This window comes from Coregonus lavaretus (genome assembly GCF_964263955.1).
Source record: "Coregonus lavaretus genome assembly, chromosome: 11".
Classification (NCBI taxonomy): Eukaryota; Metazoa; Chordata; class Actinopteri; order Salmoniformes; family Salmonidae; genus Coregonus; species Coregonus lavaretus.
The window spans coordinates 50106640-50121223 of NC_139998.1; the positions used below are offsets into that span (position 1 = coordinate 50106640).

General features: G+C 44.2%; 1 protein-coding gene across 1 annotated transcript; it reads right to left on the bottom strand.

Annotated features, from left to right (window-relative positions):
• Positions 1 to 10174: 10174 nt before the first annotated feature.
• On the bottom strand, positions 10175 to 14194 carry LOC311137120 (diencephalon/mesencephalon homeobox protein 1-A-like; the record flags this gene model as incomplete). Its single annotated transcript, XM_084171460.1, has 4 exons — positions 10175 to 10614; positions 12524 to 12941; positions 13608 to 13786; positions 14041 to 14194. The coding sequence occupies 4 exons, from the start codon at positions 14192 to 14194 to the stop codon at positions 10175 to 10177; spliced, it is 1191 nt and encodes a 396-aa protein (XP_084027586.1).
• Positions 14195 to 14584: the final 390 nt, after the last annotated feature.

Sequence of the window (14584 nt, forward strand, 5' to 3'; positions counted from 1 at the left end):
GTGTCTGAGTGATTACTGCTTTGCCTCAATAACAGGACATATCTTTTAGAGCAGGGATAGGGGGGGGGATCTAATGACTTAGCTGTTCCATTGGCAGGGCCAGAGCGCCATGACTGCTGCGGATTGTCATTACACCCAAGTATTGTAAATATGTTTTAATTTTTTTACATAAATGTACATGTTTTAAACTCCTAGGATGGGGGACCATTGGGACAATGTATTTTGTTTTTGACCACCGCAACCAACTCCTATTCTTTTTACTATATGAAATAGTATATGATAGACTGAGGTAGACACATTAGGCAAGCAAGGAGAGAGTAGATTGAGAGTATTAGTGTTATCTGGTACATAGAGAGTGATGTGTGTGTGTGTGTGTGCTTCTGGCTGTGTCTCATTCAAGAAGCATTAAGCAGAGAAGGGGGGGGGTGGCCTCAGGTCTCTTCAGAACTTGACATGGTTCGCAAATCCCTCCAGTAACAGTGACACACTCACTCTCTCACTATCTCTCTCGCTCTCTCACAGCATTCAAATGGTTCTACTTAAATGCTTGATTTCAAACTGTAATCAGGATGATGTCATTGTTTAATAATGTTAGCTGATTGTAGTTAGTGACTTGTAATGTGTGTTTTAATATAGTTCCTGGAGTGGTCCCCTACTATCATGCTCAGAGAGGTCAAAAGTACACCACATAAGGCTGTTTTTCCCCATTCTGCTAATAACAACCCCGTACTGATGATCAACTTCTGGTCCTGCTTGGACTAAAACCTTTACGGCATTTACTCAGACTGAATACTGAGGTACGTTGTCCAGCTCAGGAGGACTGACACTAAGGCTGTCCTGATATGGACACCGTACTACTGAGGAGTTTTCTAACAGAGTTAGAGAAAAGTTAGAGCTCAACACTCGACTGCATCTTTACCTGGCTCAAGACCAAGAAAACTGAACATAACAGACCATCTAGCAGGGAACCTATACCAGTGTCTCCAGCAGGCTCCTCCTCATGTCATGGCTCATTGGTTAGAGGTCCAAACACCTCATTTACAGAAACCTCAGGCTATGAGATCAGGTACTTAAAAAGCCATACCAACCCATTCACACCCCGCTCGGGTGCAAACAAATAAAAACACGATATCACCCCAACTAAACTAGGATGATTCTGTCTTAATGTGCCATTTCAGGGACCAAGGAGCCCCGCGGTCGTTCTAGTGCTGTAGACTCGCAGGTAATGTCTGTCGCAGCACGACTCCTGGCTCCTAGATGTTCAAAGTGCTGAGTTCTGCCTCTGAGACCTGAAAGACACTTCCAAAGGGACATCAGACTGAGATTGGCAGCTTTTAGGACTTTGGTCCATTTCAACCACCATTACTCCCCAATCGGAAGAGGCAGCATGTGGAGGGAGGAGAGGAATGGGGGAGATTACCAGACAGCTGACACAGGTGTACATGGAATAGCACAAGGGAGCTTTTTTCAATGCACCAGCCCAGGTACCGTGCTTCTTCTTGCATAGGGGCAGGGATCTCTCGAAAGTATATGCCCAACAATTTCTCTGTGACGGGATTAGCCGAGAGCTCTGAATGATTTCCTACGATTCTGTGACTCAACAATTCCGTGATCCTGGTTCTAGCGGTTTTAAGAGCCGCTATTCCAACGTTGAAAAGCTTCCCCTCTGGACAAGGGACATTCTGGGCTTTTTTTCTTTGAAGATGGTTCCGCATCCCTTTTTCTGCTGCTTTCAGGTGTTCCTCTCATCCTCCCCTCCCTCTTTCCATCCCTCTTCTCACTACCTCACCATCTCTTCCCCCTCTTGCGCAATCTGCTAGGTTGGGAGTTTTTCCCTTTCTTTCCTCTTGCGGCATGCTTGGCCCACGGCCCTTACAGCCAAATTGGTTTACATTGGGGAGATAAATGCGCTTAAACACGTACAGTCAAAAATGCAGACCGTGCGTGTCAGGATTAGCACCCAAGTCAGGGGGAGAAAGGAGAGCGTCTTGGCGGTACACAAGCTGGGGAGCTACTAGTGAAGCCTGCAGATACAGACCGTCTCATCCACTTTTCAGAGCCTGATTTAGCTTTTGCATACTAGTCTGTAATTCCGGGAATTATAGAACTTGTCGGCCAACAATCAAACTCCTTACGCAGTATTGTGAAAGTATTGTTTCAAACAAGTGAGCAGACCTGGGAGTTACTATACGCCCCTGGTGGAGGGAGTCTTGGTGGTTCTTCCGTAGGGGAAGTTGGCCTAGTAGCAGGTCTAGGATCAGTTGGTCTTGGTGATGCTCTATTGCAGCGGCACACTGGTGTGCCTTGAGGAACTATAATAATAATAATAATAATAATAATATGCCATTTAGCAGACGCTTTTATCCAAAGCGACTTACAGTCGTGCGTGCATACATTTTTTTTTTTTTTTGTGTATGGGTGGTCCCGGGGATCGAACCCACTACCTTGGCGTTACAAGCGCCGTGCTCTACCAGCTGAGCTACAGAGGACCACCCATAATTGAAAGATAAAGATTCATCCATTTTGAACTCTCAGGTGTGCCGCAAAAAAACGTTTCCTAATATTGATTATTTTGGGGAACACGCACTTATAAACGTGACCTGTGAAATGCAGGTGGAATTTTGACTTGGGAGCACCGGTGGTGCTCAGATAATACATTGAATGGCACATAGTTACATCTGTATCGTTGTTTAAAGTCTGGTGCCCTCGGGCACTAACCTTAAACTTTTGACGTTCTTCTGTCCTTGGAAGTCATGATTTTAAGTAATCAGGGCTTGTGAGGTTAAGTTGTGAGGAGAGGTCATAAGCTTTTTTGGGGTGACCTTGCTTAATTGAAAGATTCATCCATTTTGAATGTTATATCATTTTTGTGCGTCTCTGAGCGATGTTCTATCGATTCCCGTGGTAATTTCCTGTTTTCCTGTTTATCTGAGCTATTGCCGTTCAAGCAGGCAGAAATACAGCCGGTATGACGAGTTTTACATCATATAACATAAAAAATGGGTGAATCTTTCCTTTAATAAATTAAGTCAGGAAACAAATTAATGGAGTTTGTTGAGTGAATTGTGCTGAGAGTCAGCATCGGATCCTTCTCAGTAACTAAGATGTTCTAATTCTAAGGACCTGTGCTGAATGCATACAAGTGGTCATGTGTGGGATTGTGTCTTTATAACAGAAGTGGTTGTATATTCAGATAGTTCTCCTTGTTTAACACTAATGCTATGTAGAAAGAAGTTCATTGACAAAGAGCTCCAGACATATGGACCCAGTCCTTGCGGGGGGAGAGTGGGTGGGGCTGAATGGAGCATCGCTAACCTTTGACCCCTGTCATGGTGACGTTTCTCGTTCTCAGCGGAGAAGTCGGTGAAGTAATCCTGCAGTCATGTCTGTGGATGCATTCATATTTATATGAAGACAGGTAGCCTAATGCTTAGAGAGTTGGACCAGTAACCGAAAGGTCGCTGGTTGGAGTACCCGAGCCGACAACGTGAAAGAAAAACGTGAAAAAAATCTGTCAATGTGCACTTGAGCAAGGCACTTAACCCTAATTTGCTCCAGGGGCGCCATACTACTATGGCAGACCCTGGAAAATAACACATTTCACTGCACCTATCCAGTGTTTGTGACAATACATATTTTTATATATATATATATATATATATATATATACACAGTGGGGAGAACAAGTATTTGATACACTGCCAATTTTGCAGATTTTCCTACTTACAAAGCATGTAGAGTTCTGTAATTTTTATCATAGGTACACTTCAACTGTGAGAGACGGAATCTAAAACAAAAATCCAGAAAATGTCATGCAATAAAATGCAAATTAATTACTTAAAAATCATACAATGTGATTTTCTGGATTTTTGTTTTAGATTCCGTCTCTCACAGTTGAAGTGTACCTATGATAAAAATTACAGACCTCTACATGCTTTGTAAGTAGGAAAACCTGCAAAATCGGCAGTGTATCAAATACTTGTTCTCCCCACTGTATGTGCCTCTTAAGGAAATCAAGGGTGCATCTACAGTATAATAAATACTTATGTCTAATGGCCCAATGTCTGTGGGATTTCTCACCTGGTGTGGGGCTGAGGCGTTTAAAGGATGGGGATCCTCCTCCTGGCTGCAGTCCTGCACCCCCCTGCTGCACCTCCCCCTGATGCTGTATACAGTGGGGGAAAAAAAGTATTTAGTCAGCCACCAATTGTGCAAGTTCTCCCACTTAAAAAGATGAGAGAGGCCTGTAATTTTCATCATAGGTACACGTCAACTATGACAGACAAATTGAGAAAATAAGTATTTGGTCACCTACAAACAAGCAAGATTTCAGGCTCTCACAGACCTGTAACTTTTCTTTAAGAGGCTCCTCTGTCCTCCACTCGTTACCTGTATTAATGGCACCTGTTTGAACTTGTTATCAGTATAAAAGACACCTGTCCACAACCTCAAACAGTCACACTCCAAACTCCACTATGGCCAAGACCAAAGAGCTGTCAAAGGACACCAGAAACAAAATTGTAGACCTGCACCAGGCTGGGAAGACTGAATCTGCAATAGGTAAGCAGCTTGGTTTGAAGAAATCAACTGTGGGAGCAATTATTAGGAAATGGAAGACGTACAAGACCACTGATAATCTCCCTCGATCTGGGGCTCCACGCAAGATCTCACCCCGTGGGGTCAAAATGATCACAAGAACAGTGAGCAAAAATCCCAGAACCACACGGGGGGACCTAGTGAATGACCTGCAGAGAGCTGGGACCAAAGTAACAAAGCCTACCATCAGTAACACACTACGCCACCAGGGACTCAAATCCTGCAGTGCCAGACGTGTCCCCCTGCTTAAGCCAGTACATGTCCAGGCCCGTCTTAAGTTTGCTAGAGTGCATTTGGATGATCCAGAAGAGGATTGGGAGAATGTCATATGGTCAGATGAAACCAAAATATAACTTTTTGGTAAAAACTCAACTCGTCGTGTTTGGAGGACAAAGAATGCTGAGTTGCATCCAAAGAACACCATACCTACTTTGAAGCATGGGGGTGGAAACATCATGCTTTGGGGCTGTTTTTCTGCAACGGGACCAGGACGACTGATCCGTGTAAAGGAAAGAATGAATGGGGCCATGTATCGTGAGATTTTGAGTGAAAACCTCCTTCCATCAGCAAGGGCATTGAAGATGAAACGTGGCTGGGTCTTTCAGCATGACAATGATCCCAAACACACCGCCCGGGCAACGAAGGAGTGGCTTCGTAAGAAGCATTTCAAGGTCCTGGAGTGGCCTAGCCAGTCTCCAGATCTCAACCCCATAGAAAATCTTTGGAGGGAGTTGAAAGTCCGTGTTGCCCAGCGACAGCCCCAAAACATCACTGCTCTAAAGGAGATCTACATGGAGGAATGGGCCAAAATACCAGAAACAGTGTGTGAAAACCTTGTGAAGACTTACAGAAAACATTTGACCTGTGTCATTGCCAACAAAGGGTATATAACAAAGTATTGAGAAACTTTTGTTAAATACTTATTTTCCACCAAAATTTGCAAATAAATTCATTAAAAATCCTACAATGTGATTTTCTGGAAATTCTTTTCTCATTTTGTCTGTCATAGTTGACGTGTACCTATGATGAAAATTACAGGCCTCTCTCATCTTTTTAAGTGGGAGAACTTGCACAATTGGTGGCTGACTAAATACTTTTTTCCCCCACTGTCTGTTCATTGTTTGTTTTATGAACTATTCATGTCATTCCTCTTCTATTTCCTCTAGTCATATGCAGAAACACAACCCATCAAGTAAACTGTCTGTTTGAGTAAATTCAACACAAACCATCTAGTTGAGCACAGATATAGGATCATAATATGAACCTGTTTGCTACAGCAGAAAAATATGTTTGTAGGGGTTGATACATTCGTAAGGGAAAATCAAGTCTGAAATGTCAAAGTGTAAAATACGAACTTCAGAAACCTTTTAAAACTTCAAATACCCTACATGTTGAAAATGTCATACATTGCAGGGAAGTTCTCCTGCAACAGGGTGATCAAATTGAGATCCTACATCTGTATACTCAACCCATCTAATTGGCCACTACTTACTTTCCTAAGTGGACCAAACATCAGTGATTTTACTTTAAAGATCACTGGATTATTCAGACAGCAATAGAGCTCAGACAACTACATGTATGAAACAATTAATCATTCAACAAAAATGAATTACATGCATGACTGATACAGTTGGAAACAAGGGAGTAATGTTCGACTAAAAGTAAACGTTCACAGGACGCTGTTCTTCACCATACACTTGCTGCTATTCCTCCTTGTGGAGTACACTACCATGCCTGCCTCCTCCCTGTGCAATAGCATCAGTATAACAACCCTCCCTTATGCACAGCCAATGGATTGGGTCTGTGTTTTTGTGCGTGTGTGTGTGTAATGCGACGTCATAACAAGTGGCGAACTCTGAAAATACTGCTTGAAAACTGGGCGTAATGTGTTGTGCATTCATGGGCTTTGAACTCGTTGAGAACGCTAATTGGCTAATGGCAAACGAGCTGCGTCAACCATAAACTGAAAGTACAGCTATCATGCTCGTAAACAAATTATAGTGTTAAAAAACCATATCAGTTGTTTTAATAAATAATGTTTTGTTGCATTTAACTGCCGAAAATGCTTTTATGTAGGTTTCCTTTAAAATGTAATGTCAGAGTTTAGCATGTGGGAGAAGTCGGCGCTCAGAGATGATAGATGAGTTTCCCGCTAGAAATGACCAGTTTGAGGGGTGTTCAAGTGGATTTTTCCTAGTCGCTTGCTGGTATTTACCAATTTACGAGATGTTATGAATGCAGCATAACTTCCCAGAGACCAGTCATTCACCCAGCACCAACTCCTCCTCCCCCCACCCCTCCCTCCAAATCCATGCCCCCTAGACCTCCCAACACAATACCCCCCTGGTCCCAGCACAACCCAAATTATAGCGCACCATTCATTTAATAATTTGTTTTTTTCCCCCTCTTTCACTCCCTTTATGGGGCCCGCTAAAGGTTTTAGCCGGGCAGAGAAGGAGGGCTGTCACCCAGGGAACCTTAGCCCATTGATGAAGTGACAGGCGCTTCCAGAATATGATCCTAATCCTGTTTCCAGTATTCTCTTAGACCGCTAGCATCGCAATTCCTCCGCACATTCTCTGAGCTGTCAACGAGGAAAATCCCTCTAATAGCACATTACCCAGATACAAATCAAAGAGCTCATGGAAACCTTCCTTCAGCGGTTTAGCAGTGTCATACACACACACACACAGCATTCACATTGACCAGTCCACACACAAACTCACGATATACAAATGTGTGTACATGCACAAACCCCACTGATTAGCGTAACATGACCACATAATCACACAGGCTTGAACAACCCAATATTTCTCTGGCAGGATTTTTTATATCAACAAATGATTTGTAATGATTTTTTTCAAATCGTTTTTATGTACTCTGCAACTTGATATCCTTCCGTTACGTAAAGTGGGATAGAGAGATTTCTGATCTTATGGGTTGTTGAGGGAGTGAGACTGGGAGTGAGAGGGTGGACCATGGTAAACAGATGTCTGAACTTTGCTGACTCTAGGCACCCTTTCAGTTCTATTTCATCTTATTCCATCGATATCCCAACCCAAGGTAATCTTCTTATGGCAAAGCATTCTGTTTCGGTGCAGCCAACCTCGACTGACAGGGCTGAGAAGGGGAGGGGGATTCAGTCATTTCCTTTAGGATTAGTTACTCTGCATTCGGTGAACAAGTGGCATGTGTGCGTTTTGTTTGAGATGAGTGACTTCAGCTCTGTGCATGTTTTCACTGAATAGTTGGGTGTAACATGGAAAGTTTTTAATTGTGTTTATTGTGTGACGCGTTAACAGTGATTATGTATTTGGGAGGGATGTGTAGATACAATGAACAAAAATAGAAACTGTCTTCCCCGTACAACACGAGTTCAAACCAACATAGAAGGCTTACACATTGACCTCTGTGGCCTGTGATGTGTTCACAAAATTGTTTGGTTAAAACATTCATAAATTGTAATTTGCATAATTTTAATAAACATCTAAAATAATAATCTCATTAACAATCAGTCTTCATACATGTGGTTTATTCCCTTGCATTTTAACAGATACATTACTCACATTTAAGTAAACAATTGAGAAATACACGTCTGGGATCTACAATGATAAAATACATATAGTGTAGCTATGAACTGGGTGCCAGTCCGTTTCTGCTTTAGTCAACAACACCAAGTTTTTTTGTCATTGTCTTTTTAAGGATGTACCAACGCTGTTGAACGCAGAAACAGCCTGGCACTCAGGCGAACATAACATAGGTTGAACAGTTTCATATTTGAACGTCGCTCTGTTCCCCCTGTAGGATTCCACAGACTATAATCTGTACCCAGCAGGTGTTGGCTCATTATACTGTGGGTCCTTTGCATTAAGCCACAATGGAACAAGTCAGAAATAGGTTGAATGTTTCTTCTAAATCCTCGACACAAAAGGATACACCGATTTTATACTCCCTAGCCAAGCAGATGGGATGGAAACAAACATGGAGGGATATTTACAGTACAATGTGGAATAAATTCTTGCAGGTGGGATGTAGCGAAGATTATCTATTATATTGACAAGATAGTCGAGTAACTGCTCTAACAATGGAAATGCATATCCTCAAAGATGGGAGTAGGCAAGATCCGGTAGGACCATTCTAGCCAATGAGAGGGCAGATACGCATGTGAACAACAGGCACAACTCCTATATATATCTATATATATATATATATATATATATATATATATTTTGTTGCTGAAATGCCATGTGTGTCCACTTATATCAGTGCATTCGTAACAACCTAACCATTACGAAATGTCTATTTGATCAAATAAGCCTTGCATAGCAAATTAGCAATTAAATTTTTTGTTGACCAAATTCGACACTCATTGAACTCCATACAAAAATTCCTCACTTCCTAGTCTTGTTTTCGTGGACAGATTTTGGGCGGCGTGAACCATCTTGCTTTGCATCTTCCTCTGGATGTCGCTCTAAAACAGGAAGTACTGTCCATCTGCCAGGTGCAGGGCATTGTGGGATTTGTAGGCTATTGAACTGGCCAGTCTGTCCTATTGTAAATGTTTGAATTGGCTTTTTGATCCGAGGCTGGAATCTTGGTTCAATCTTTGTGCCATTTCTATTTTTGTGCCATTGTAATACTTGTCTCAGGATGCATGCAAAGCACATCTTTAATATTATTGTCACCCTCGCCAGCTCTAGTGTTGAGATCATCAGATATACTGTAGACGTCATAATGCATTTGCCCCAGTATGAGATGACGGCTTTGTGATTTAAGAGTGTAGCATTGAAGTCTCTGATCCAACTGGTTTGGTAGGAAGTATAATGAACAAAAATATAAACGCAACATGCAACAATTTTAACGATTTTACTGAGTTGCAGTTCATATAAGGATGGCCCTAATCTATGGATTTCACATGACTGGGCAGGGGCGCAGCCATGGGTTGGCCTGGAAGGGCCTATGCTCACCCACTGGGGAGCCAGGCCTAGCCAATAAGAATGAGTTTTTCCCCACAAAAGGGCTTTATCATAGACAGAAATACTCCTCAGTTTCATCAGCTGTCCGGGTGGCTGGTCTCAGACGAAGAAGCTGGATGTGGAGGTCCTGGGCTGGCGAGGTTACACGTGGTCTGCGGTTGTGAGGCCGGTTGGACGTACTGCCAAATTCTCTAAAAGAACGTTGGAGACGGCTTATGGTAGAGAAATGAACATTAAATTCTCTGACAACAGCTCTAGTGGACTTTCCTGCAGTCAGCATGCCAATTGCAAGCTCCCTCAAAGCGTGCAAAACTTTTATTTCAGCTCATGAAACACAGGACCAACACTTTACATGTTGCGTTTATGTTTTTGTTCAGTATAGTAGTGAGATTGCACTGGGTCTATGCATCTAACCTGCAATGGGGTCAAATAAGTAGTGTCCGGTAGGGTACTGATCTAATCTCCAGTCCCATGCAGTCCCAGTGTACAAAACTGATACAGTGTCTGTAATGTCCAGTCAGTAATGAGGTCAGTAGAAGGGGTCATAACATCTGACTGTGTCCCAGGTAGCTGCCCTGCCCTGGGGGGTGTCAGTCTGGGGGTCAGTTGGGTAGCGTGTCCAGGCCCAGGGAGGCAGAGTGCTGCTTGGCCCTCAGACGCAGGTTCTCAATGCTGGTGGTCTTGCTGTTGAGGCTGGGCAGGCTGCCTGGAGGGGCCTGGAGACCCGCCAGGGGGCTGTTCCACACCTGCTGGGCCTGGGAAATGGACGCCTGGGACAGGGACTGGTAGTAGGATTGGCAGGGCAGAGAGCCCAGGGGGGAGGGCATGTTGACGTTCATGCCCAGATAGGGCAGGGAGGAGGGGGTACCCATGTCGAAGGAGGGGTAGTGGACCATGTTGCTGGTGGCAGCCATGTGCTGGCGGAACTGCTCCTGCAGGCGGAAGAGGCTGAGGGGGGACGAGGCATAGGAGCCTTGGGACACACAACTGCTGCCCATGCCACCGCTGGAGGAGGGGAGGGAGGGAGAGCCCAGGGGAGAGTCTGAGAGAGAGAGAGAGAGAGAGAGAGAGAGAGAGAGAGAGAGAGAGAGAGAGAGAGAGAGAGAGAGAGAGAGAGAGAGAGAGAGAGAGAGAGAGAGAGAGAGAGAGAGAGAGAGAGAGAGAGAGAGAGAGAGAGAGAGAGAGAGAGAGAGAGAGAGAGAGAGAGAGAGAGAGAGAGAGAGAGAGAGAGAGAGAGAGAGAGAGAGAGAGAGAGAGAGAGAGAGAGAGAGAGAGAGAGAGAGATTTTAGTTATAGTTTTTATTATTTTAGAGAAAATGTCGATTTTGCGCTTTCAAAACGAATTCATAATAATATAGAATACATTGAAGTCCTGCAGATAAGGGATAAGCACACTAACAAAAATTGACATACAGTGGGGAGAACAAGTATTTGATACACTGCCGATTTTTCAGGTTTTCCTACTTACAAAGCATGTAGAGGTCTGTCATTTTTATCATAGGTACACTTCAACTATGAGAGACGGAATCTAAAACAAAAATCCAGAAAATCACATTGTATGATTTTTAAGTAATTAATTTGCATTTTATTGCATGACATAAGTATTTGATCACCTACCAACCAGTAAGAATTCCGGCTCTCACAGACCTGTTAGTTTTTCTTTAAGAAGCCCTCCTGTTCTCCACTCATTACCTGTATTAACTGCACCTGTTTGAACTCGTTACCTGTATAAAAGACACCTGTCCACACACTCAATCAAACAGACTCCAACCTCTCCACAATGGCCAAGACCAGAGAGCTTTGTAAGGACATCAGGGATAAAATTGTAGACCTGCACAAGGCTGGGATGGACTACAGGACAATATGCAAGCAGCTTGGTGAGAAGGCAACAACTGTTGGCGCAATTATTAGAAAATGGAAGAAGTTCAAGATGACGGTCAATCACCCTCGGTCTGGGGCTCCATGCAAGATCTCACCTCGTGGGGTATCAATGATCATGAGGAAGGTGAGGGATCAGCCCAGAACTACACGGCAGGACCTGGTCAATGACCTGAAGAGAGCTGGGACCACAGTCTCAAAGAAAACCATTAGTAACACACTACGCCGTCATGGATTAAAATCCTGCAGCGCACGCAAGGTCCCCCTGCTCAAGCCAGCGCATGTCCAGGCCCGTCTGAAGTTTGCCAATGACCATCTGGATGATCCAGAGGAGGAATGGGAGAAGGTCATGTGGTCTGATGAGACAAAAATAGAGCTTTTTGGTCTAAACTCCACTCGCCGTGTTTGGAGGAAGAAGAAGGAACACCATCCCAACCGTGAAGCATAGAGGTGGAAACATCATTCTTTGGGGATGCTTTTCTGCAAAGGGGACAGGACGACTGCACCGTATTGAGGGGAGGATGGATGGGGCCATGTATCGTGAGATCTTGGCCAACAACCTCCTTCCCTCAGTAAGAGCATTGAAGGTGGTTCGTGGCTGGGTCTTCCAGCATGACAACGACCTGAAACACACAGCCAGGGCAACTAAGGAGTGGCTCCGTAAGAAGCATCTCAAGGTCCTGGAGTGGCCTAGCCAGTCTCCAGACCTGAACCCAATAGAAAATCTTTGGAGGGAGCTGAAAGTCCGTATTGCCCAGCGACAGCCCCGAAACCTGAAGGATCTGCTGGAGAAGGTCTGTATGGAGGAGTGGGCCAAAATCCCTGCTGCAGTGTGTGCAAACCTGGTCAAGACCTACAGGAAACGTATGATCTCTGTAATTGCAAACAAAGGTTTCTGTACCAAATATTAAGTTCTGCTTTTCTGATGTATCAAATACTTATGTCATGCAAAATCGGCAGTGTATCAAATACTTGTTCTCCCCACTGTATGTGCTTCTTAAGGAAATCAAGGGTGCATCTACAGTATAATAAATACTTATGTCTAATGGCCCAATGTCTGTGGGATTTCTCACCTGGTGTGGGGCTGAGGCGTTTGCAGGATGGGGATCCTCCTCCTGGCTGCAGTCCTGCACCCCCCTGCTGCACCTCCCCCTGAAGCTGCTGCTGCTGCTGCGTGTCCTCCTGCAGCCTCTCCCACTTCAGCTCCTCCTCTCCCTCACCGTTGTCCTCCGCAGCCGACTCGCTGTCCGAGGCCTCCGGGGAGGTGACATTCACCTCCACACTCATCTCCGCAGGCTGGGGTCGCATGGTCTCCGAGAGGGAGGAGGAGGAGGAGGAGGGATGTGGAGTGGTCTGGGTGGAGGGGTCGGTGGTCTTGGCCTCTTCCTCGTCACCTCCCTCTCTGTTGGCCTCCTTCTGTTTCTGGAGCTGCTCCTTCTGGAGGCTGCGCTGCTTCTTGCGGAACTTGGCGCGGCGGTTCTTGAACCACACCTGGTGAGAGGACGGATTTCAGTTGTTATACAATAATAAACACAATGTCATCACTTTGTAATAAACTACAATTCTCTATAATAGCCAAGGCTTCTGATAATGTCAATATTGGTGATTTGTTACATGGCTTTGGTGCGTCATGTGTACATGATGTATTCTCACTAATATAATTGTTACTAATTGCATTTGAACTTCTTGACAGCGAAACTCAAAAACATCCACTTGTCATGGCCAGAAGCAAAATAAAACTGCTGAGACCAGGAAAGTTGGAGATCATTAGTATGGTCCTATGTTCCACCAGCAACATTGGAGATCTTTAGTATGGTCCTATGTTCCACCAGCAACATTGGAGATCTTTAGTATGGGCCTATGTTCTACCAGGAACGTTGGAGATCTTTAGTATGGTACTATGTTCCACCAGCAACATTGGAGATCTTTAGTATGGTCCTATGTTCCACCAGCAACATTGGAGATCTTTAGTATGGTCCTATGTTCCACCAGCAACATTGGAGATCTTTAGTATGGTCCTATGTTCCACCAGGAACGAAGAGGGTTAAGCAAGTATTTATCTTCATCGCCCCCACCCCCTCTCTTCTCCCCCACCAATACTGAAAGTTAAGAGGCAGGTGAAATATTTTATTTATTTTGACTAAGTAATATCCTCACCTGTACACGGGCCTCTGGTAAGTTGGTACACATGGCCAGGCGTTCGCGCATCACCACATCAGGGTAGTGGGTCTTCTGGAAGGTCTTTTCCAGGGCCTCCAGCTGCTGGGCAGTGAAGGCCGTGCGACTGCGCCGCTGCTTCCTGTGCTGGGAGCCATACCGGGCCTCCAGGATTATGTCTTGAAATGTGCAGCCGTTGAAGGAAAAGAGATTGGGCTAATTTAATTGAGGGACAGGTCAGATATTGCTGATCAATAAGCCTTTCTGAAACAATGTAACAATTTATTGCATAAAACTCAAGAACACCTTTTGAACATAAGGCAACATAATATTTGTCCATCACACAGCATGAAAGCCTGATTGTACTGCAAATATTCCTGATTTATGGACAGATTTACGCAGTAGAATGAGTAAATGTGCAACCAGTTCTTACCAGCCAGTCTCTCTGCCAGCGTGAGCGCGTGCACGGACGGCCGGTAGTCGGGCGCGTGCTGGGCATGCTGCGCCGCCTGCTGGTGAAGATTGTACATGGCACTTAGTGAGTTCATGGCGTGGAGAGAATATCCATTCACTCCGTAGTGCTGCATGGCTGCGTCGCCTGTAAATACAGAGGGAAAAGTTGTTGTTTCAAACAATTAGTTATTGTTGAATTAGTAAAACCAGTAATATCAATGTTGATTTATGTACCTGTAAGCAAGACTTGGCCTGTAGATGTAGGCCTAGATTCAAACATCAAGTGGCCTAAATTATCGAACATTTATATATTAAACTTTTATTTATGTAGGCTATGTATTTATATTAAACTTCGTTTTTTATTTCCATTAATTTAAGATGTTTTAAGATGTTTTATTGTCACATACCCCGGATAGGTGCAGTGAAATGTGTTGTTTTACAGGGTCAGCCATAGTAGTAAGACGCCCCTGGAGTAAATTAGGGTTAAGTGCCTTGCTCAACCGCACATCCACTGATTTTTCACC